Source organism: Rutilus rutilus, assembly GCF_951802725.1.
Source record: "Rutilus rutilus genome assembly, chromosome: 4".
Lineage (NCBI taxonomy): Eukaryota > Metazoa > Chordata > Actinopteri > Cypriniformes > Leuciscidae > Rutilus > Rutilus rutilus.
Window position 1 is genome coordinate 36,950,916 of NC_140212.1, and position 23,836 is coordinate 36,974,751.

The window sequence follows — 23,836 nt, forward strand, 5'->3', positions numbered from 1 at the left end:
AGCAGTGCCATCTTTGAAATTTAACAGGAATGAAAGCGAGGCTGTGAAGGGATAGTTGCCCATAGCTAGGCGTTTTCAGCAGAGCGCCTAGCGTTTTCAGCTGGCTTATAACGCTTTAGTGAACACAGGGTAAACTGGGCAACACAACCATAACTAAATACATAGCCTTCCGAGTAGAGTAGAAGCTGTTATAGATGCAAAGGGGAGACCAACTCAATATTAATGTCTATTTATTTAGAATAAAGTCCCTTTTGGTGTAATGGTCGGGTGTCTAAATACTTTTGTCCATATAAGTGTATGTGTTTGATATTCTATTCTAATTTATTCTTTTGTACATTGGATATAAAATATATTTAAAATATTAAAATGCGTCTAATCTAAGGATGAGAAGTTGTTCCTTTGTTTGAGCAAAAAACAATGCTTTGTTACCATATCACATCAATAATTTGTTTTATTCTATTATATATTTTATTACCTTAAATTTAATACAGATTGTCACTAGATCTATGATGTTTATTATTTGGAATTAAATTTAATAATTAATTATGTTTTGTTGTATTAGTTTATTTACTTTACATTTTACGAGATTTTTATTATATTATGTTATGTTGACTGTAACACTTTTTACAATGCATTTATTGTATACATGTTATAATGAGAACATGTTTTTTAATAAATTTTTTACTAATTCATGGATAATGTTAATGTTTTTACATGAAAAAACTTCAACTTCAGTTGCAAAAATGAAAAATTCTATTAATGCTTAATACTTGTCAGTTCATGCCGAGAATTACCCTAAATGTGCAAGCCAACCAGCTGGTTGACTTATGTGTCTGCTTAGTGAATGGGTCATCTGGAAAAAACCCTGGAAAAGTTGCTAAATGAGGTGTCAAGAGCACAATTTTAGCAATAAATAATTCTTTGCCAAAATATTTCTTAGTGTGACTGTTATAGGGTTAATGTGTTTTTTTTTAATTGTTCTGCTGATGAAACACTGCAAAAATATATTTTCCAATAGATTTCAGTAGACAAAAACACCCGACAATATGAGCTGTGGAAAATTATATAAGGTCTAGGAGCTTTACAGCTTTTGTTTTTATTTTATTTTTTACAGCGGATGCCATAGAAAACACTGTAAGTCTATTCCTCACAGCTTCGTTCTCATACCTATCATGGCGCTGTGCTGAATAAGGTATACTGGCATCTATGATTCCTTGAAGAACCTTTAACATCCATGGAACTTTTCCATTACAAAAAGGTTCTTTATAGCTGACAATGGTTCTTCAGAATTTTAAAATGTTCTGTATGCTAAGAAAAAATGGTTCTTCTATGGGACCAATGTGAAAACACCTCCTTTAGAACCTTTATTTTGAATGTGAAGGTGCAGCAACATTTAGTCTGCTTGTGTCAGTACCTGTATACTGAAGTGGTTATTTCAGCACTGATCCAAATAGTAGGAAATTAATATTTCATCTGTACTGAGCCAAATAATGAGAAAGAACCAAATTGCTTACCACAGCTATGCAGACGACACACAGCTCTACTTAGCCCTATCGCCTAACGATTACAGCCCCATTGACTCCCTGTGCCAATGCATTGATGAAGTCAACAGTTGGATGTGCCAAAACTTTCTTCAGTTAAACAAAGACAAAACTGAAGTCATTGCGTTTGGAAACAAAGATGAAGTTCTCAAGGTGAACGCATAGGCTACCTTCACTCTAGGGGTCAAACAATTAAAAATCAAGTCAGGAATATCGGTGAGATTCTGGAGTCAGACCTTAGTTTCAGTAGTCATGTCAAAGCAATAACTAAATCAGCATACTATCATCTGAAAAATATTGCAAGAATAAGATGCTTTGTTTCCAGACAAGACCTAGAGAAACTTGTTCATGCTTTCATCACCAGCAGGGTGGATTATTGTAATGGACTCCTCACTGGCCTTCCCAAAAAGACCATAAGACAGTTGCAGCTCATACAGAACGCTGCCGCCAGGATTCTGAGCAGAACCAGAAAATATGAACATATCACACCAGTCCTCAGGTCTTTACACTGGCTCCCAGTTAAATTTAGGATTGATTTTAAAGTATTATTACTGGTATATAAATCATTCAATGGCCTAAGACCTCAATATATTGCAGATATGCTCACTGAATATAAACCCAACAGATCACTCAGATCACTAGGATCATATCAGCTAGAAATACCAAGGGTTCACTCTAAACATGGCGAGTCCGCTTTTAGCTACTATGCTGGAACCAGCTTCCAGAAGAGATCAGATGTGCTCCTACAGTAATCACATTCAAATCCAGACTCAAAACACATCTGTTTAGCTATGCATTTACTGAATGAGCACTGTGTGTCCGACTGATTACACTGTATTTTATTTCTGCATCCTCCTTTTGATTCTAAACTCAAATGGCACTGAGAGTTGGATAAGAGACAAACATAAATTACTGAAAGGAACCGTATGTAAGATTGTGGCCAAAACTGGTACTGCAATCACTTTCAAAATACTGTAGAGCGGTGTACACCACAGACACAGTGTCAGAGTAAAACTATATGCAAAAATAAGATACCTCCGCTGTTTTGATCATATCTGACTTCCCTTTTCATTTCATAAGGACAATATGAGAATTATTACACAAAAAAGGCATTGACAAATGAGCGCAAAATTAGATTCTTCATTTGTTTTAATATCTCATTTTTTTCTATGAATATTATTGAAATAAACATCAAATACAAATAAAAATAATTATTTTAAAAAGTCTCTTCTTTTTGTTTTGCACAGTACAAGAAATCAATTTGGTTACTGCATTGCTTTGGATGTACAGATTTGATGCTTTGACAGCTTCGTTAAACCTCTAAATCCTTCTCACAAATCCATACAAAGGTGTAATGACATGGAAAATCAGCCAAGTCATAGTATAATACAGCACAGTCCTCTTCTGAAATTTTGTTATTGGGTTCCCCAGGCGCCCAAAACCTACAACAACAGAACAGCTTGTGTTTGTGTCACATGTTGTTATAGTGTTAGTTAAGTAAATACATTGTTTGTAACAGTTATTTCACATGTATACATAATGTGTTCTGTATTAGCCAATCAGATGTGGCTACGTCATTACGCACTGTTTGTTTAAAAGGTATGGTTTACATTATTATTAAGCAAACTGCTCACCCAGAGGTCAGTTTGCTGCCATCAACCCACTTCCAGACTCCCTCTTCATCACTGTCAGTCAGACCAATCCAGATAATATTTACACTGGTAAACTTTGTAATAAATTCCTGTAGAATGAAATATTATTTAGACCATAAACTGTTTTCAGTTAATATTAAAACAATCTCTCACTCACCAGTTCCTCTTTGTTGTTTATGATCATCAGATGTGCTCCTCTCTGCAAACAGTCCTGTCTGCTATCAGTCCAGTTCTTCCACTCAGAGGAAATGTAGTAGGAACTGAAGTCATTTGTTATCCACTTAGGGCTGGGGCACTGATCTGTTAATGTTAGAAAAATAGCTCTTTAATCCTGAACAATCAACTAATTTCATTAATTTCCTGCCTTTTCTATATAATTAAATAAAGAGCAGACAGTGATTTTATTTTATTGTTATTTTTTTGGGCGCACCAATATGACAGTCATGGACAACTATGCTGCATTTAAAAGCTGAAAAATGCTGTCTCTGTAGGACATCCAACAAGGCATGTCCCCGTATACAGTATGTACCCTTTCGCTGCCTTTGATATCCCACAATCCTGTACGTTTGATTCCGTGACATTTGCACAAAAAAATAAAGGCACGTCTGAAAGTTGCTGTTGGTCAAGTCAAGTCAAGTGTTGGTGATCAGTTTGTGTATAAATGTATGTTTTTGACCAAATTTTTCTACTTTTGATTAGGGATGGGTGGATCGATCCTAAAGTATTGATATTTTTGATACTGGCATTGTATCGAAAGGATCGATTCTCAAATTGAAGTATTGATCCTCCCTGTGATTTCTTTTTTGAAAAAAAAAAAAAAAAAAAAACGAGATTTTAGAATATAAAATGTATACTAGTAGTAAGCCGTATAGAAATATTTATTTAAATAGGAACGTCATTGGGAACTATTTCGCTGTGTCTGTGCTGTTTATTTGATGAATAATGCTCAGTCAGTTTCAATAAATGTAACAAAAAGGGAGTCATGTCAATTGCAGTTTACTTAATATGAAGAATGATGGCTTTCACAATACATTACAATCACTCAAATAGAAATATTTCATAGAAGCATCGGTGTCGATATTGACGATACTGGTCTTGAAAGTACTTGGTATCGTATCGAAAGGAAAATAATTGGTATCACCCATCCCTACTATTGATGTCATTTCTAGCAATAAATTACTATTGTATTACTTAAATATTCAATTAGTTATCACCCAAGTTCGCTCTATTTTGTTGCAGATTAATCGTTACGCTGCCTCAGAAGTCTGTCAGATATCAGTTTGTGAGGAACCTTCAAGTGCAAACACTTCCTGATAGGCAACTTTTTAAACTTTTTAGAAAAAAAAGACTGTGCACATTTCTAGCTTGTGGAATTAATCCAAAATGATTACCATGTTCATGAAGCCCGGCCTGGAGTTTTGCCAAGTCCTTCCTTAACTTCTCTCTCTCTTCAGTCAAGTTTTTACTCAGACTTAGCCAGTAGTTTTCCTCTTTCTCGGATTGGAACGGGTTGTTTTCTTTTGTGAGCTTTATGCACAGGACTGTGACGGCCACCAGTAGAAGAACACACAACAGCCCCAAACACATCATGGTGGTATTGTGACTTCCTTTCTTCTCACTTCCTAAAAATTTAATGACATTGGATGTGTTCAAAATGGCATACTATTATACTACTCTTACTATTTCAGCAGTATCCAGTATGTGTACTGTGCCTAGTTGGCACATTTTCTGTATGCATGGATTACCCAGATGAGCTACTATATTTGCCAGCATTTGCTAAACACAAGGAATTGCTGTGTTCGGAATGGCATACTACTAAACTCCTACTATATTAGGGTGACCATACAATACATCCTCTTTTTCCTGGGCATGTCTTCTTTTTGGACCTAAAAAAAAAGCCCGGGATTCGGTTTTTGCTTTCTACAGTCGACACGTTGCTTTAGGTCCCGCCTTTTCGCACGCCACCATTGGTTGGTCGGTCGGTCATGTGCGTAACGCAAACATTGGTCAAACTGCATCTCAGTCATTACCCTCAGGACCACGGCAACAGCCAAGACACAGAGCAGCGCTTGCTTGTCAACAGTGGCACATGGCTCCTGAACTGCGTACAAAAAGCCCAAATGTGAATTCACAGATGATTTACAGAGAAAATTCTCGTGTTTTCGTCTCAATCGGGATCCGTGTGAAGCAGAATGCAGTACCTGCAAAGCTGGCACGTACGTGTCAGTGTCAAATAAAGGTACTTGCGATCTAAGCCCACAAAGGGATAATATACAACAGAACATCAGGAGGACTGAAACAACCACTGACAAGAAATTAGTGTCATTGTTCAGCTGAAGTCCGTGCAGTGTCCATTCAAATCCATTCAATAACTGTGTAAAGTTCATTGATTATGATTATAATTATAGCTAATTATACATCTATAAATCACTGTTGTTTAATAGTACAATAAATTGAATTCTATTTAGACTATATTAATTGCTATTTAGACCAATACTGTTACGTTCAGGTGTGTGTTGGTTGAGGCACAGATGAAGCAAGATCCAGTTGCAGCACACTTTATTAATTCGATTCTAAACTAGAACAAAAACACAGGACTCAGGAACAGAACAACCGAACGACAGCATCACTGTAAATACAAAACAGTCAAACAAGAACTCACAAAGACAGGGCTGAAACACAGGGCTTAAATACAGGGGTAAACGAGCTAGACAGGATAACAAGGGGGCGTGGTTAATGGGACACACCTGGGATGACTAATAGACAGACAGGGAACCACTAAACATGACAGGACACAAAACCACATCGTGACAAATACGTTCAATATGAACAAATCTTTCTCATTTTTGTGTTCTCATCCTGAGTTAACCTCCTGAGGTTTCTATTAATATCTCCGCGATTGTGCAGCACACATAAATGGTTCTGATTTTGCCGTAATCGATAGATTCTCAGCTTCAACGTCCTTATTCTCGCGAAATCGTACGTGACTCACACAGAGAGCAAGAGGGAAGACAAAATGACCGTTCACAAAAAAAAAAAAAAAATGACCGTTCACCTTGCATGATTGGTGGGCTAGCTTGCCTGTCTGCATTTTGTGTGAAACTAACCAATAGATGCGGTTGAAATCCCTAAGTACCCTCCCATCTCCTCACAGTGATGAAAATACAAAGCTGACATGGAGAGAGAAAGAGTAGAAAAGTCAGCGAAAGAAAAAGACCGCGAAAAAAACATGGCAAAAACAAAAAGAAGAGGAAAAGTAAGAAGAAGACGATGAGAGATAATGGCGAAGACATTGGTATTGAAAGACGTACTTGCGGCGGTTTTGGAGAGCAGCGAGGATGAACGAGTTTCCGAGCCTGATGGATTTTCTTCTGATGTAACTTTAGATGATGAGGATTATGATCACAGAAGAGATCCAGTTGAAGACGGGTAAGCATATTTATTTTATAAAAACCTTGTTCGCATGGTGCACTTTGTGCTAGACTAACTGTGACCATCTTGGCTAAAATAAGCTGCGCTGTACTGCTTTGTGTATCTGAACTTTGACAAATTGACTGTGCCTTTAGCAAAGTGTTTACTTTATGTAAAAGTTATTTTCTTGTGTAAAACTGAGGTAACGTACACTTACAAATAGTAACGTTGTAGGCATGTAGGCTGTTTTTGGTGGTCTACTTTTGATAACTAATGTAATATTTCTTCAACTCAATTCACAATTTGAATAACATTATCTCTTGTAGTGATGAATCAATATGTTTTGGCCAAATTGATAATGCAAGTCCTAACTTATTTGTTTTTGTGTTTTTTTCAGAGAGGATTCACAGCTACCAGGGCCCAGTGTAACACAGGCAGCCTCACCTGTGCCTGCCACCAGTCACCAGGTCACCACCAGCCCTTACACAGCAACCATCATCACCAACCCGGCCAGCCAAGAGGTCCCGTACCCCCCCAGCATCAACTAGCACTATTTCTAATATCTAATATATAGTTCAGCTTTGGTTTGAAAAAAAAAATGTTGAAAAGTTGACATGTCGTAGACAAGAAAACATGAAATTTTTTACATTTTGTGAATATTGTAGTGAGCTTTTTTTCACAAAGTAAACGTTTTGCTTGAAAGAAAGACCTGTTGTAATGCTACTTTTTCATTTGCACACATCCCATAAAGCTTGATATGTAGTAGGAAGTTATTTTAGTCCTATTTTATCTCAGTCCCTCTAACATTTGGTGAAGGTAGAGTCACAGACAAAACTTGTACTAAAAAATGATTTTTCAAAATGTCACTTTAGACAATTATTATTCATTATCTACTATTTTATTCATATATTACACTACTTTTGTGACCCTAAGACTTTGGGGAACCCATATCAAGGGCCAAAATAATTCGTCCACATGAGTAATGGTATGTTTCCACAAGAGATAGAGATTAGATTTGATAGATAAGATTAGATAAGAATTGAAGAATTTCAAAAATCAGACTTATATTTTTCACCTTTTAGAGCCAAATTATCCCTCTCTCTCTCTTTACACAATGCTCTAGGACAAGTGCTGAGCTCATCAGAGAAAGAGCTGGGTTTTCTCTGCACATTTTGATATAAAACACATGGGATTATGTTATGTAATTGCCTTTAAAAGGTGAATTTAATAAGATATGTAAAATCGAAGAAAAAGTGAAAAAATGCCCTTAGACCTGAGGGTTAAGCAGAGACAAAATTGTCCTAAAATAAACAATAGTAATGGTTAATGATCTATGCACCAAGTGTATCCGTAGTAGCTCAAGTTTTAAAGGTCCCATTGCATGGATTATTTTATTGTTTTAGAATGTTTCCTGGGGTGCCCTTATAATGTTAGTATGTTTTTTAGATCAAAAGTTGTTATAATTTAGAAATAAAAGGCATATTTCCTAGCCTGATTTTAGCCTCTGATTTGAACGCTCTGTTTGAAGGGGCGTGTCTGCTGTGAGACTTCAGTGTAAACACCCACTGCTGTGATTGGCTGACATGCTTGCATATGAAATATCTAGCATTACATGTGGAACTCTCTCGAAAACGTTTACTATTACAGCTATTATACATTTTTACTATTATAGCTATCGGGATTAATGAATCGTGAGAAGTTGTTTAAATATTTAGAACTATTCCCATCACATAAAAAGTTGCAGTGATGAGCATTGAGCAGATGACAGAAGTGAATGAAGTGACGTGAATGAAGATCTTATCATTGCAACGCAGTTTCTGCACTCTCACTAATGATTTCACCAATGCAAACACGAGGTAAGTACAGTAAGAGCTTTGTTGTGCAGCGTAACAGCGTCATTGATTTCATAACGAGTTTTGGCAAGTGTCCAGACAAACTCGCGCTGTGTGATTGACAGCTTGGGCGATTGGAAAGGGATTGTTCTTTTATCGCTTTCTGTATGTATTTTAATCAAAGTTTAAATAAGATTATTTTCATCCTACCAAGAGAAACGACGTGAAGTTGATAGTTTAGTCACTGGCTTGATTTACTGATGCATAAACAATATTGAACGATTTTGAAAGAAAGATTATCTGTCTGAACTTGAACAATTACACATCATAAATTCACAAAACCCACTGGTTCTTCAGAGGCTCGGATGAAGGAACTAAAAAAATACTTTTGTGTTCATTTGTACATCCAAAACACTGAGCAACTGCCATGCTTCGCTCGTTTGCCAGCCATGATGTCTCTCGAGGAAAAACCAATATCGCGCTCGCGCAGCTCATTTTCTCATGGGCGGACCAAATTCTCTTTGCGGGCAAAGCAGAGAAAGGGGAGGTAACCTTTCCCCTTATGATGACATAAGGGGAAGATTTCTAGATTTGCCCGTCTGAGCTTTCATTTTCTCAAAAATACCCAGGGCTTGATTTACACCCATCAAAAGTCTAGCCACTGGGGGACCATAGGCAGGCTAGGGAAACTCATATTAAGGTTTAAAAACCTCATAAAGTGAAAATTTCATGCAATGGGACCTTTAAGGTGCACAGCTATTGGTTTGGAACAGAACATTATAAAGATACATTCCCTCAACGATTACAGGTCTCGGTATGATCTGTTTTGGGAAAATGTGCGCCTCAACAGGTCTAAAACTTCCAATTATAATTTCGATGCTGGCCATTTGATCAATATAAAGATTTTCCACAGAGCAATTTTAAAATATGATAAATAATAATATCTGTTGCAATTGTTTAAACATTAAGAATGTTGTGTACACAAATGCATATAACATTTTTGAACTAAGTGATTTTATTGTTTAACTATCTAGATATACTGGCCATAGCCTTAAAAAAATGTCATGTGGTGTGACCATGATTTATCTTAAAATTATTCATTTCCTTAACATTTATTTTTTACAAGTGCTCAATAATTAAAATGTTTGCATTTCTTTTGAGTTTTTGTAAATAATGATCTCATATTTTTGTCATATAATTTCAGTTGGTTTATTAAATGTAGTTAAAAGACTTATTTTTCCTTAAACTGATATTTAAAATAAATATATCAGTCAATTAAAGGTGCAGTGTGAGGTTTTTAGTGGCATCTAGTGGTGAGGTTGTGAACTGCAGCCAACAGAAGTTACAGCGGCCGACAGGAAATGATGTCATCGTCTGAGACAGCAGAGAGGCCCTGTCCCAAATGGAACCCTAAGCACTCGCGGTCTTCATCTGAGTCCGCACTTTTGTGACGTAATGCCGTTTTGACTGTCGGGAAGAAGTCTGCTGCGGAGCCCATATCAGCGTGGGCTCGGCAAAAGTGCGCATCAAGGGCGCAAATCGACCACATGGGGGCGCTCGCGAGCACCCTTATGAGATCTAAAAATGACAAATGGGACACACTGCGGTCTCACGGACTTAACAGACACCCACACGCGGCAGCCATTGCAAGTCCACAAGACCGAAAGTGCACATAAAGTGTGCCATTTGGGTCAGGGCCATAGTAGCCAGTTCAGCAATGAGGTTTCTTTACAAAGATAAATTAAGAAACTATGTTTAATTAATTATTCAGTAAACGATTTGTTATTGTGCATATGAATGTTACTTGTTCATCTTTCTGTTAGTGTTTTATTTTGGTAGACTTTTGGTAGTCACAAAGAACAACATGGTGACGAAATGCGTTTGTCCGTTTAGGGCTCCTGTACTAGAAACAAGTCGGCGCATTTCAATCCCGTGGTGTATGTAGATAGAAATGGCTCATTCTAAGGTTATAAAAAATAACGATTCATTATGTAAGATCTTCAAACTGAAAATCAAAGTGCTTCACAATAAAATATAATACAGTAACAAATTCAAAATATAAGAATATTAAATACAAATAGAAAACATAACAAACAACCATAAAAAAAAACCTCGATTAACTAAAAGCCTGCTTGAAGAGCAGAGTCTTCAGTTGCTTTTTAAAAGAATCAACAGAGTTCGCACAACGCAGAAAGAGAGGCAAAGCATTCCACAGCCTAGGAGCCACTGCCTGGAATGATTGGTCCCCTCTAGTTTTAAAATGAGTGCAGGGAACCACTAATAGCCTCTGATCTAATGACCTGAGACTCCGGGTGGGAGTGTGAAGCTGTATCAAGTTAGTGATGTAGGTAGGAACTTGACCATGCAGGGCTCTGAAAGTAAAGACCAGGATTTTAAATTGAATTCTATACTGGACTGGTAACCAGTGAAGTGCTGCTAAAACAGGTGTGATGCTTGCTCTTTTCTAAATGTAAGTTAAAAGCCTTGCAGCAGAGTTCTGAACAGCCTGGAGACGATAAAGCTCCTTCATACTCAAACAGGTAAAAAGACTGCAGCAGTAATCTAAACGAGAGGAAATTAACGCTTGAATGATCATCTCCAACTCACCCTTAGTCAAAAATTATCTTAATTTGTAAATACACTCACCTAAAGGATTATTAGGAACACCTGTTCAATTTCTCATTAATGCAATTATCTAATCAACCAATCACATGGCAGTTGCTTCAATGCATTTAGGGGTGTGGTCCTGGTCAAGACAATCTCCTGAACTCCAAACTGAATGTCAGAATGGGAAAGAAAGGTGATTTAAGCAATTTTGAGCGTGGCATGGTTGTTGGTGCCAGACGGGCCGGTCTGAGTATTTCATAATCTGCTCAGTTACTGGGATTTTCACGCACAACCATTTCTAGGGTTTACAAAGAATGGTGTGAAAAGGGAAAAACATCCAGTATGTGGCAGTCCTGTGGGCGAAAATGCCTTGTTGATGCTAGAGGTCAGAGGAGAATGGGCCGACTGATTCAAGCTGATAGAAGAGCAACTTTGACTGAAATAACCACTCGTTACAACCGAGATATGCAGCAAAGCATTTGTGAAGCCACAACACGCACAACCTTGAGGCGGATGGGCTACAACAGCAGAAGACCCCACCGGGTACCTCTCATCTCCACTACAAATAGGAAAAAGAGGCTACAATTTGCACGAGCTCACCAAAATTGGACAGTTGAAGACTGGAAAAATGTTGCCTGGTCTGATGAGTCTCGATTTCTGTTGAGACATTCAGATGGTAGAGTCAGAATTTGGCGTAAACAGAATGAGAACATGGATCCATCATGCCTTGTTACCACTGTGCAGGCTGGTGGTGGTGGTGTAATGGTGTGGGGGATGTTTTCTTGGCACACTTTAGGCCCCTTAGTGCCAATTGGGCATCGTTTAAATGCCACGGCCTACCTGAGCATTGTTTCTGACCATGTCCATCCCTTTATGACCACCATGTACCCATCCTCTGATGGCTACTTCCAGCAGGATAATGCACCATGTCACAAAGCTCGAAACATTTCAAATTGGTTTCTTGAACTTGACAATGAGTTCACTGTACTAAAATGGCCCCCACAGTCACCAGATCTCAACCCAATAGAGCATCTTTGGGATGTGGTGGAACGGGAGCTTCGTGCCCTGGATGTGCATCCCACAAATCTCCATCAACTGCAAGATGCTATCCTATCAATATGGGCCAACATTTCTAAAGAATGCTTTCAGCACCTTGTTGAATCAATGCCACGTAGAATTAAGGCAGTTCTGAAGGCGAAAGGGGGTCAAACACAGTATTAGTATGGTGTTCCTAATAATCCTTTAGGTGAGTGTATTCCTCAGTTGAAAGAAACAGTTTCTAACTAATTGTTTAGAGTGGAGCTCCAAGGACATAGCTGAATCAAAAACAACACCTAAGCTCCTGAGGCTCGGTTGGACAGACGAGCATAAGTTACCGATATGCTGTTTTATCTTTGGGATTTTACTTTCAGGGGCGATAATTAGTGTTTCTGTTTTGTCTGAATTCAGAAGCAAAAAGTTGTCACCTAACCACTGTTTGGTACTAGTCAGACAGTTGATTAGAGAAGACAGTTTAAATAATTTAGTTTCCTTAAAGGAGCTGTACAGTTGTATATCATCCGCATACAAATGGTAAGATATGTTTTTTTTTCTTTTTTCTGTCCCAAGACAGAAACCTGAGGTACCCCACACGACAACTCTGCAGTTTCAGACATGATCTGATTCACATAAACACTAAATCTTCTACCAGAAAGGTAAGATGAAAACCATTTTAAAACTGATCCAGACATCCCAACCAGATCACAAAGTCTATTTATCATTATATTATGATCAATAGTGTCAAAAGCAGATGAGAGGTCCAATATGACCAACACTGTATATTCTTTAGAGTCAGCTGACATCATAATATCACTAGAAACTTTAAGTAATGCCGTTTCCGTGGAATGTTTTTTTTGGAAACCAGACTGGAAATTGTCAAACAACTCGTGCTTCTCTAGAAAGAGGGTGAGTTTCTCTGCTACAACTTTTTTTTTGGATATTGGCCTGTAGCTTTTAGGTTGTAGCGGGTCCAAACTAGTTTTTTTAAGTACAGGCTTAACAACAGCATGTTTAAAAAAACTAAGAACGACCACAGTTAAAAGTGAAGTATTAAGCATCTCAACTAGAGATGCGCGGTTGGCGGTTACAGCCGCGGACTCCGCGGATAAACCGCGGATTGGGCGGATGACGTGACGAAAAATAATATTTTAATTAAATTCGGGCGGGTGGCGGGCGGTTGAACCAATCAAATGAAAAATATATGTATACACAAATCAACGGATGGCGGGCGGGTGCGGTTTTGAAAATTGGTCAAAAACGTTGGTGCGGATGGATGGCGGACAGATGATGATTTTTGTGATGCGGTTGCGGATGAAATAATAGCCCATCCGCGCATCTCTAATCTCAACAATACAGGGGCCAATGGAGTCAAAAAGCACAGTAGGGACAACATCCATAGGACAAGATGAGGGTTTCAAAGAATGTAACAGAGAGGTGATGTCATGTAATGTCACAGGTGTAAAAGTAGACCAACAATGACCAGGAGCCAAGTCACAGGCATAGATCTGAGACATCACTGTTTGCCCTAACATCTCTGATCTTATTAACAAAGAAGTGGAGGAAATCATTACAATCAGATTTAGATGACACAGTTGCTTGAGGGCTAGAAGGAGAAACTATTTTATTAATGGTGTCAAATAAGATTCTGGGATTGTGCTTATTGGAGGATATAAGCTGAGAAAAGAAAATTCTCGCCTTCCTCAGCATTTCATTCAAGGTAACCCTTAGTTCTTTAAGGTGGAGCCTATGAACCTCGAGTTTAGAAGATTTCCAAAGACGCTCCACTTTTCTACAATTTCTCCTAAAACTCTGGATTGCTTCATCAATCCAAGGACAAGGTTTTTTATGGGAGACAGTGCTTGATTTAACTGGTGCTACTTTATCTAAAATAGATAAACACTGACTATTAAAAGACTGGATAAGCACATCAACATCAGTGCATCCCATCAGAGAACATAGGTCAAACAAGGCAGAGAACCTCTCAGCAGTGTCATGATTGATAATCCGCCTTTGGGCCCTAATTCTCGGGGCGGAGGATCTCGAGGAAAGTTAATATTAAAAAACACACAGCTATGGTCACTCACATGTACATCTTCCACACGTGCATTTACTATATCTAGACCAAGAGAGAAGACAAGGTCCAGGGTGTGACCGTTAACCCCCTGGGGTCGGCGGTATCGCCGGCGATACCAGCTCGCTTTTTTTCTTATCAGTTCAAAAGAAATTCATTTTGCTCTGTTGACTTTGATATTACAAACAAGTTTCATACATCAATCGATCCTGTTAAGTGTGTATTATTTTTGTGTATACTCACAATAAAAACAAAGAGTTGTGCTTTTTGCCAAATAAAGAAAAATAAACATGATGCAAGTTCTGCCTTCTCTCTGTCAGTTAAGTCCATTCTGAACTGTAACTCAGCGAATACTCAGTCAAACAGGCATACAGACGCACAGGCATGAAGCTTGAATTCTCTTCTTTTAAATGAAGTAATTTATATAAAAAACAAATATTCTCATCTTGTGAAATCTGTATTAAAAGAGAGCGATTCCAGTCGAGCTCATTAGAGCTCATTCAAATGTAATGTGACCACGCCCCAGAGAGCGCGCGCTATTCAAACGCAAATTCTGAGAACCATTTCAGACCTGTGAAACATCAGCTGTAAACACAGCGCGCCGCGAGTGAGGCATAATATAGCCTACCTAATAATCCTGGAGAAAAGTTTCCTCAGAACAGTGCTGATATGAGGAGCAATAGATCCCGCTGAGGAGTGAGGTAGGCTAAGTTATCTTTTCTCAAGTGTTAATGTGGAATAACGTTATGAAATAACGTTAGTGTAGGCCTACGTAAACCGCAAAAAGATGAATCGCGTTTCTATAATATGAATCGCGTTTCTGTGAGATGAATGAAGGGTACATATTTGTAAAGACTGTTTAGCCTAAATATGAATCGCGTGTCTGTGTGTGAAAGAATAAACCGCTTTAATCAACTAAAATGCTTTGCTATACTGAGATGAGTAAAAATCGACTGAAATATGTTGAAATAAAATGTAGGCTATTTGTATAAGCAATGTATTAAACTGCAAATTAACATTTATATGCCCTAATATTTCATAAAAACAACGTTACAGTCAGGCGAAATATGAAAGAACATTTTGTTGACTAGATTTGGGTACAGTTTTTACTGTAGAATATACTGCCACATCAAATAAGCTTTTGTTTAGCAATTTCTGCTCATATGTTCTATATATATATCTATATATATATATATATATATATATATATATATATATATAGCTATATTCAAACTAATGAATACATATGATAAAATGTAAACCTATAATAATTTTTTTTACAAAGAAAGAGTACACTTGAAATATTGTTGAAATTGTAATTATTGTTGTAATTGTAACCTTTTTAATAAAACAGCAAAACATATTTACAAGATAGATGTAAGCAAAATCTTAAATGGTCAATATAAGTCTTTTTCTAAATATATCTTTTGTCCTTGCATTTATTCTTGTGGCTCAGTCAGTGTCACACCTGAATGAATGGCTATGCAAGTCATTATGCATAATGGGTGGGACATTGTATTCTCAGGTGTAAACTACTCCCCCTTTACGCCCCCCTTGCATATTGGCTTTCCAAGCAAAACCTGTCTTACACAATTTAAATCAATTTATTGTTTTATGTGAACGATAAAGCAAGACTATTTTCACATAATTTTGAAGCCAGAACTCGAAGCGACAACATCCATTAGTCAAAAGTCTTGTGGACACATATTTAGTTTGTTTTTTGTGGTCTCATTTCAGCAACTTTCTTTTTTTGTTTTTCAATAACCACGCATAAACATTATTCTCTTAAAAATACAAACATGTACATACATGTTGCTCACATATGTGACCAGTCACGGAAAGTAGGGACACAAGTCGGTTCTGGGGCATTTTGAGTTATTCACAGAAAGTGTAGTCTCCAAGCTTTCCAACGATGTGTAACACATGGAAATCTGATAATATTTGGAGAAGTTGTGGCCATTTGAAGGTAGGCACTCAAAAAAAACTGAAATGGTAGAAATCTGCTTCTAAAGATTGGCAAGTTCTCGCCCTTCTGGGAATGACAATAGGGCTCATTTACATCTCATTTAGATAAGTCATACCCCCTGTAAAGCTCCCCCGTCTCCCCCTCCCCCCTGAATGTACCAATTCTACAAATTCTCTAAATAAACCATTTCCAGTTAACTGGCAGAGCATTCATTTCGTTCGTTTTTTAAATAAGATACTAGCGCTGAAATGTGTTTTTTTTTTTTATCAAGTGATCAAAGTGCTCGTTGCCGCTGCGATCAGTGGCGCAGATACAGTGTTTACTCGTGTGGCTCGCGCACACACTGCATTGTCTTCACTCAACGCACGCTTCAATCCGTTGCGTTGCGGTTGGATACTCTCTATTCGTTCTGTTGAAATAACAAAATAATTCAAACGTTTGCGTGTCCCTGCTTGATATACAACCACTGATGAACATAATCGTTTTGATGAGAGAAAAAAAACTATACGAGAAAAAAAAAAAATCCATACAAGGGCGGATTTGAACTCTCAACCTCTGACACGGCTGGCGAAAGTTCTACCACTGTACCATTCATATACACATTAATTATAAAGGCGGATCTATGTATTGGCACTGACAACATGTATTAGGCTACATCTCATTAAACGACAAATTAAACCCCATGTAACCTACTATTTAAATCGATTGCTGGACATCGTAATGTTATTGGCGTCCATCTTCATTGAATTTTGAAATCAGATAGAGCCGGCCAGAGTGCTGCATAATAGGTAGCCACGCCGGCTTATTCAGTATGGAAATACACACCGACAATGACACGCCCCTACTGCGTGCTAGAATCTCCGAAAAACAAGCCGATTTCAACATCAAAATGTACGCTTTTAAATATACCAATACTGCTATCTCAAACATGGAGAGGCTTCTTCGTGATCTCAACTAACAGATTCTGCAAAAAAACGCTTCTTTCTCATTTTGCTCGAAAGTTGTGCTGCCGACTTGTGTCCCTGGTTTCCGTGACGGGTCACATATTATGGTAGCCCTGTTTGTGCTATATAGAGTGAATTTACACCTTTGCCATTAACATGTTTATAAATAACTGAAAAAAGCACAAATGTCAGAGCATGTCAGAACACCCCAAGGGCCCCAAAAACACCTTAGACCCCAGAGGGTTAAAGGGTAACTAAACCCTAAAACAACTTTTTTTAGTTAATGATCTGTAAGACTGGGGCTTTATTAATGCTGTTCATTGATTCAAGTAATTTTTTTGACATTTGTGTTTAAAGTGTTTTAATTCTACAAAATATGGTGTAAAAATGTCTGAGTGCTGCCCTCTTCAGGTTGAATAGTGGCTACTGCAGTTGAATTTTCCGATTGGAAGCTAACCACGCCCTTGCCTACAGAGAGATGCGTCTCAGATGCACGCCCCCCCCTCTGCTAGGTTCTGCCTACTTTTCCAGCATTTTTCAAAATTTGCCAGTGGGTGGAGTCAGGCTCTGACCAGGGGTTTAGTTACCCTTTAATGTGTGTAGGTCCAGTAACATGCTGAATAAAATTAAAAGAGTCTGTGATAGAAAGGATATCAACAGCTGTGTTACATGTAGAATCATCAATATACAGGTAAGTCCCCAATAATTAAAACCTTCTCAAGTGTGATGATAGATGATAGAAAGTCAGTAAAATCAGTAAGAAAGACGCCTGTCGGGACAGGAGGACGGTAAATTAACACACTGTAAAAAGCGTTAAAAGAACCTACTTTGACCATCTGTGATTCAAAAGATGAAAAACTCAAAAGAGTTTATCACTTGTTTATCACTTGCCAAGGCCGATATATCGGACGATATTTGGCATTTTTGAAATATCGGTATCGGCCGATACGTTTTTCTGATTGGCCGATGTGTTGGAAGCGGGACTTTTATTTTGACGGGCGGCGCTGAGAACACAAGTGCCAGAAGAGAACTGCAACGCAGCTCCTCAGATCAAACAGCGCTCACTCATATTCTCCGTCTTCATTAATTTAGGATCTCTGTCAGTCATATCTAATACTTTGTTAGACAGAACTGGTAAACAAAGAAAGTAAATGGTATGTGAAGTAAGTAAAGTAAAGCGTTTGCTTTTATATTGTTTGTAACAAAAGGCAAACAATCAGGCTAAAATACTTGCGCATTTGCTGAATGTTGACGGCAAATGAGAATCTACGTCATTTAAACAAATCTCTGAATATCTAATAAACATTTAATTTCACAAACCTTGCAAATTTAATGGAATCCAGCTGTGATATCTTGTGAAGTGTGCATTACTGTCTGCGAGTGACGGTCGATCCGTGCGAAGTGAGTGAATGCGAACAGAAGATCAGCTTCACAGGAGACGCGAGCGAAAAACTTTAAATCCTTCATTTTAAAATATGCTGATATATAACCAGTTGCCAACTGTGTCATATTCATATCTGTGATATCCAGTTGCCAACTGTGTCATATTCATATCGTTTTCACTGTGCTGTGTGTAAAATTAGCGTTACCTTGTCTTTATTTGAAAAAATATGATTACCAGCACAAAATTACCAGATTACTGAGTGCCCTGTTACAGTGTTTACCTTCTTTTTATTCACATATTCATATATTTCTAAACAATTACTATGTGAAAAATACTGTAATAGGATTGCAGATTCAAGAAGTTGCCATCTAAAGTATAAAAGCATGTTTATTTTAAAGATTTGTTTTATAATTTATTTATAATTTATTAAATATTGATTAAAATAAATATATATAAAAATATCGGCTTTATATCGGCCACCCTGCTCTCTAAGATATCGGCATCGGCCATCAAAAAAACAATATCGGTCGACCACTAATTAAAACATACTATAATTCTTAAACATTTTAGTAACAAATGTAACCTTTAGTTAAACAGAATTCCTCTGCTACATATCTGAATAACAAAAAATATATATATTCTGCCATATAACTGAATAACAAAAAAGCTTAACTTAAGAGAAGTTAAATGACATGCATCAAGCTGTAAACATGAAACTTGCTTTCAAAGCAACGAGTACCATATTATATTTCATACATAATGTAGCCTATGTAGTCATGTGTTTCAACAAAATTAACTAATTTCCAATTCACTGTAACCTTTAGTTAATGAAAAAACTTGTCGCACGAGTCAGAATTCGGCTCAAAATTGGATGAAAATCGCACAGTGTATGCCCGCCTTTAGGTGTGTTTGACACTGGCTGCGGCTGGATGTAACCGATCGGCGAGAGTAGCCACGTAAATATACATTTATTATCCATAAATGTGCTGTATAAATAAACTTGCCTTGCCTTGCCAAATGATATTTCATATAATGGACATCTTTGGACAACGTTTGTTTGTCGGAAATATAAATACAAGTGCTTTACAATTTTGTAAATGATTATAAATCACTTTTGAAATCATACCAAATAGTGCAGAAAATACATTTGAATAAATTTAGAGTGATTTTAACGACGTTTCTGGATGGTCGCACCACATGATATTTTGACACTTTATATAACATAAAAATTATACATAACTAATTGTTTTTGAAAAGTTAAAGTGAGTATCTACATACATGGGAGTGGTACTACATAAACAGTATATTAAACAGAGGCCAGCTAGTAGTCGCTGTGCGAGTAAACCTCACTCCTCTGATCCCAATTGGTGCTCTAGTGACTGACGCAAGAGACTGCAGTCTTTAGCCTCCTACTTTTTATGCATCTAAACCCGTTCTCAACTGGAAAAAATGTAATAGGACAGCTGTGCTGAATTAATGTAGCATACTATTCTGAAACTGTAGCATACTATTTGTTGTATATTGTAAACTATTTCACAAACTATTCTTTAAAAAAATAGTAGGCAGCATGCACTGGGCAATAAGCAGTAAGTAGAAAGTTAGTGTGCCATTTTGAACACAGCCATTTTCTCAGCCCAGCTTCTTCCATTTGTCACGGCACAGAAATATTGGAAGTATATAAGAAAGGTAAGATGATACGTTCAGATGTGCATTGAAGAACATAATCATACTTATCTGTTTTCTCCATTCTGCTTCAGGATGGTTGAAGTCATCTAACTCATGGGGTACTTCTACAGCATTCGTACTAACAAACGTAACCATGGTCATCTCATTGCTATCTTGTCTTGCCATCTTTGGTTTCCCAGTAGAATTTATATCTTTGGTTTAGAAAGAATGTATTTTTTGAAAGAGAATACTGTTTTTAGAAGGTGAGAATAAAAAGTGTTACCTTTAAGAGAATGTGGCATCCAAACTGTGAACAAAGCGTAGTTGAAAAAGAATCGCTGAGGCCAATTTACTAAATTTAAGTTCTAAATTCTGAATATTTCCTCCTCCATTTCTTCTTTTTAACAGTTTTATAATCGTACTTTGTAAATGACCCAGCAACAGTATAAAATAGCACAAGGAGTACTAGGGGTTTGAACATACAATTTTGCTGATTTTATCTCATACAAGTCAAAAAAATATTTAAATTCAAAATTATTGTAATTTTTCAATGCAAAAAAATTCAAACAGCAATATAATATAGTCCAAACTGTTTCAAATTATACAAAAATACCTTCATTCAGTCCGTCTTCCATCCTTTAATTTTTAGTGACTGTCATGCATGCACTTAATAAGTGTTGCGTTGCATGCAACGCAAATAAGGATGTGGGATGTCACTTCACACTGCAAAAATAATGGGGGTTGTTATTACTCAACTTCCTTAAAGCTTAAAGAGTTGGTTCACCCAAAACTAGGGTTGCCAACCGTTCCGTATAATACGGAATCGTTCCGTATTTGACACATAAAAGTCTTGTTCCGTATTGAACTGATACGGAACACACTTTGTTCCGTATTTTTGAGAATCAATTCAGTGCAGTGAAAAAAAAACCCGACGGTGCGGTAGATAGGCTACTAATTTCTCCCCCGGATTGTCTATGATCAGCGTAGCGTTTTTAACATCTTGGAACATCATCAGAGAATGCCCTTTTAATTGGTCGTTTCAGTCATTGTGAGTCACGTATCGTAGCAACGATGGCGACAAGTGACAACAGCGGGAAATGTAAAAATTACTTCCTCCGAGCAGCCGGCGAAAAAGAAAAGAGCACAAACATATAGAATTGTACGGAGCCCCCCTAGTCCCACTTTGGCAAAAAAAAATTATTATAACTATCTTGTGGCCTCAAGATAGTAACTCGTGGCCTCAAGATAGTAACTCGTGGCCTCAAGATAGTAACTCGTGGCCTCAAGATAGTATATCTCGTGGCCTCAAGATAGTAACTCGTGGCCTCAAGATACTAACTCGTGGCCTCAAGATAGTAACTCGTGGCCTCAAGATACTAACTCGTGGCCACGAGAAAGTGAGTTTTTTCAAGGCGAACGTTTCCATGTTAATGTTTCCATGGCGACGCGTCACGCGATACACTGCAGCCACAATAATACTGTATGACAGATGTGTCGCTTTTATTTCGCTTTTCCTTTTTTATTCAAAATATTCACAAACTTGCTTACCATGTCATCAACTAGCCTATCTGATATTCCGATTCTCACATACAGTACGTGTAAGTGAGTGTGTTGTTTAAAAACCTTTCTAAATAATCTTGATCTATAACGTTATGGGCGCTGCAATGTTGTCCGTCGGATTTACAGCACGTGAATTCATCAGTTTCTCCCGAAATAAATGCAAGAAAGTGGCCGATGAACTGAGAAGAATAGAGTAAACTTTATAGTTCCTTGTCTTGACTCTTACACTATGTTTGTCTAATATGAATAACACATGTCGGGAAATTATATTTGAATAGATTGTTATTGCTGCTTCCACAGACATCAGTGTGTTTTACAAACTCCAAATGTATTGTTTTACTCGTGCTTATGTATTTAAATATCTGAAACCAAAAATAAACATTATGAAGTTGAAAAACTGCTTAGTTGTGATGACAGCGCTGAACGCGTCCGACTCTGGGCTCGTTTAAAAACCTTTATAAATAATCTTGATCTATAATAACATGAAATGGGCGCTGCAATGTTGTCCTGTCAGTCGGATTTACAGCACGTAAATTCATCAGTTTCTCCCGAAATAAATGCAAAAAAGTGGCCCGTGAACTGAGAAGAATAGAGTAAACTTTATAGTTCCTTGTCTTGCACTATGTTTGTCTAATATGAATAACACATGTCGGCAAATTATATTTGAATAGATTGTTATTGCTGCTTCACAGACATCAGTGTGTTTTACAAACTCCAAATGTATTGTTTTACTCGTGCTTATGTGTATTTAAATATCTGAAACCAAAAATAAACATTATGAAGTTGAAAAAACTGCTTAGTTGTGATGACAGCGCTGAACGCGTCTGACTCTGGCTCAGCGCCAGCCAATGCGCGAAAGCACAGTTTGAATCTGGCAGTGCTGAACATTCTAAATGTGGCGCCGTACTCTCAGATAGGCTAGTTGATGACATGGTAAGCAAGTTTGTGAATATTTTGAATAAAAAAGGAAAAGCGAAATAAAAGCGACACATCTAATATTGTGGCTGCAGTGTATCGCGTGACGCGTCGCCATGGAAACATTAAAGGGAACGTTCGCCTTGAAAAAACTTACTTTCTCGTGGCCACGAGTTAGTATCTTGAGGCCACGAGTTACTATCTTGAGGCCACGAGTTACTATCTTGAGGCCACGAGATATACTATCTTGAGGCCACGAGTTACTATCTTGAGGCCACGAGTTACTATCTTGAGGCAACGAGTTACTATCTTGAGGCCACGAGTTACTATCTTGAGGCCACGAGTTAGTATCTTGAGGCCACGAGTTACTATCTTGAGGCCACAAGATAGTTATAATAAAATTTTTTTGCCAAAGTGGGACTAGGGGGGCTCCGTAGAATTGAATGGGAAAATGACTACCCGTGGCTGGAATGCGTGAGGGACAATGAATACACGGCCGAGCGATGTCACGGTTCCTTGTCCGTCAGACGTCTCCAGCTGATATGGTAGGCTATGTAATTTTAAGACTCAAATTAGTTCATAAGAAAGTGATTATATTAAAAGAGATATTACAAGTTTAGCCTAACATTGTAAAGAAATCAAAAAAGTACACATGGAAAAAATAGCTGCACAATGTGCTTAGTCTGGAGGTTTATTTATTTCTGTGAGATTTTCCATGTGCATACATACAGGTGTTGTATTGCTTGAATGCAGTATTTGAGTGCAATATTTTAGATTTTCTTTATTAGCTTTTTTTATTTATGTTTTTATATTATTGTTTTGCACTGGAAAGAAAGTTAACTATAATGGAAGTATAATTATATAAATATATTTGCACTACACCTCCTTAAAATGTTGTCTAATTAAATTAAAAATATATTTTTTTGCACTGGAAAGAACATTCTAGAAGTCTAATTCTATTGAATAAGTTTGCACAAGGCTACAGAAGTTTTGAATGTTAGATGTTGTATTTGTTTAAGTTAAAAATAAAATGTATTATAAACTAAACAAATCCATGGTTCATTGTTGGCAAAATGATCATGATAGGCTTTATATTTCACATCTAGGCTAACTTATGTGGTTCAGTCTTGTATATTGATTAGGCCTACTTTGCTATTCTATAGGCCTATAAGTTGTATTATAATATGCTACAATGTATTAAATATATTTATCTAAATATATCAATTAGTTTCCACAATATTCACCAGAAG

The 23,836-nt window shown here is 37.3% G+C and overlaps 2 protein-coding genes across 2 annotated transcripts in view; one reads left to right on the forward strand and one right to left on the reverse strand.

Annotated features, from left to right (window-relative positions):
• LOC311289228 (uncharacterized protein) overlaps positions 1-23,836 on the forward strand; it is a 213,321-nt gene that overhangs the window by 117,179 nt on the left and 72,306 nt on the right. The gene's annotated exons all lie outside the window — the stretch shown is intronic.
• On the reverse strand, positions 2,854-20,302 carry LOC311289071 (CD209 antigen-like protein C; the record flags this gene model as incomplete). The annotated part of the gene is made up of 5 exons (XM_084406830.1): positions 20,177-20,302; positions 4,585-4,815; positions 3,351-3,493; positions 3,176-3,282; positions 2,854-2,983 (listed from the first exon to the last, which is right to left on the reverse strand). The coding sequence occupies exons 1-5, from the start codon at positions 20,295-20,297 to the stop codon at positions 2,854-2,856; spliced, it is 732 nt and encodes a 243-aa protein (XP_084262956.1). The 5' UTR covers positions 20,298-20,302.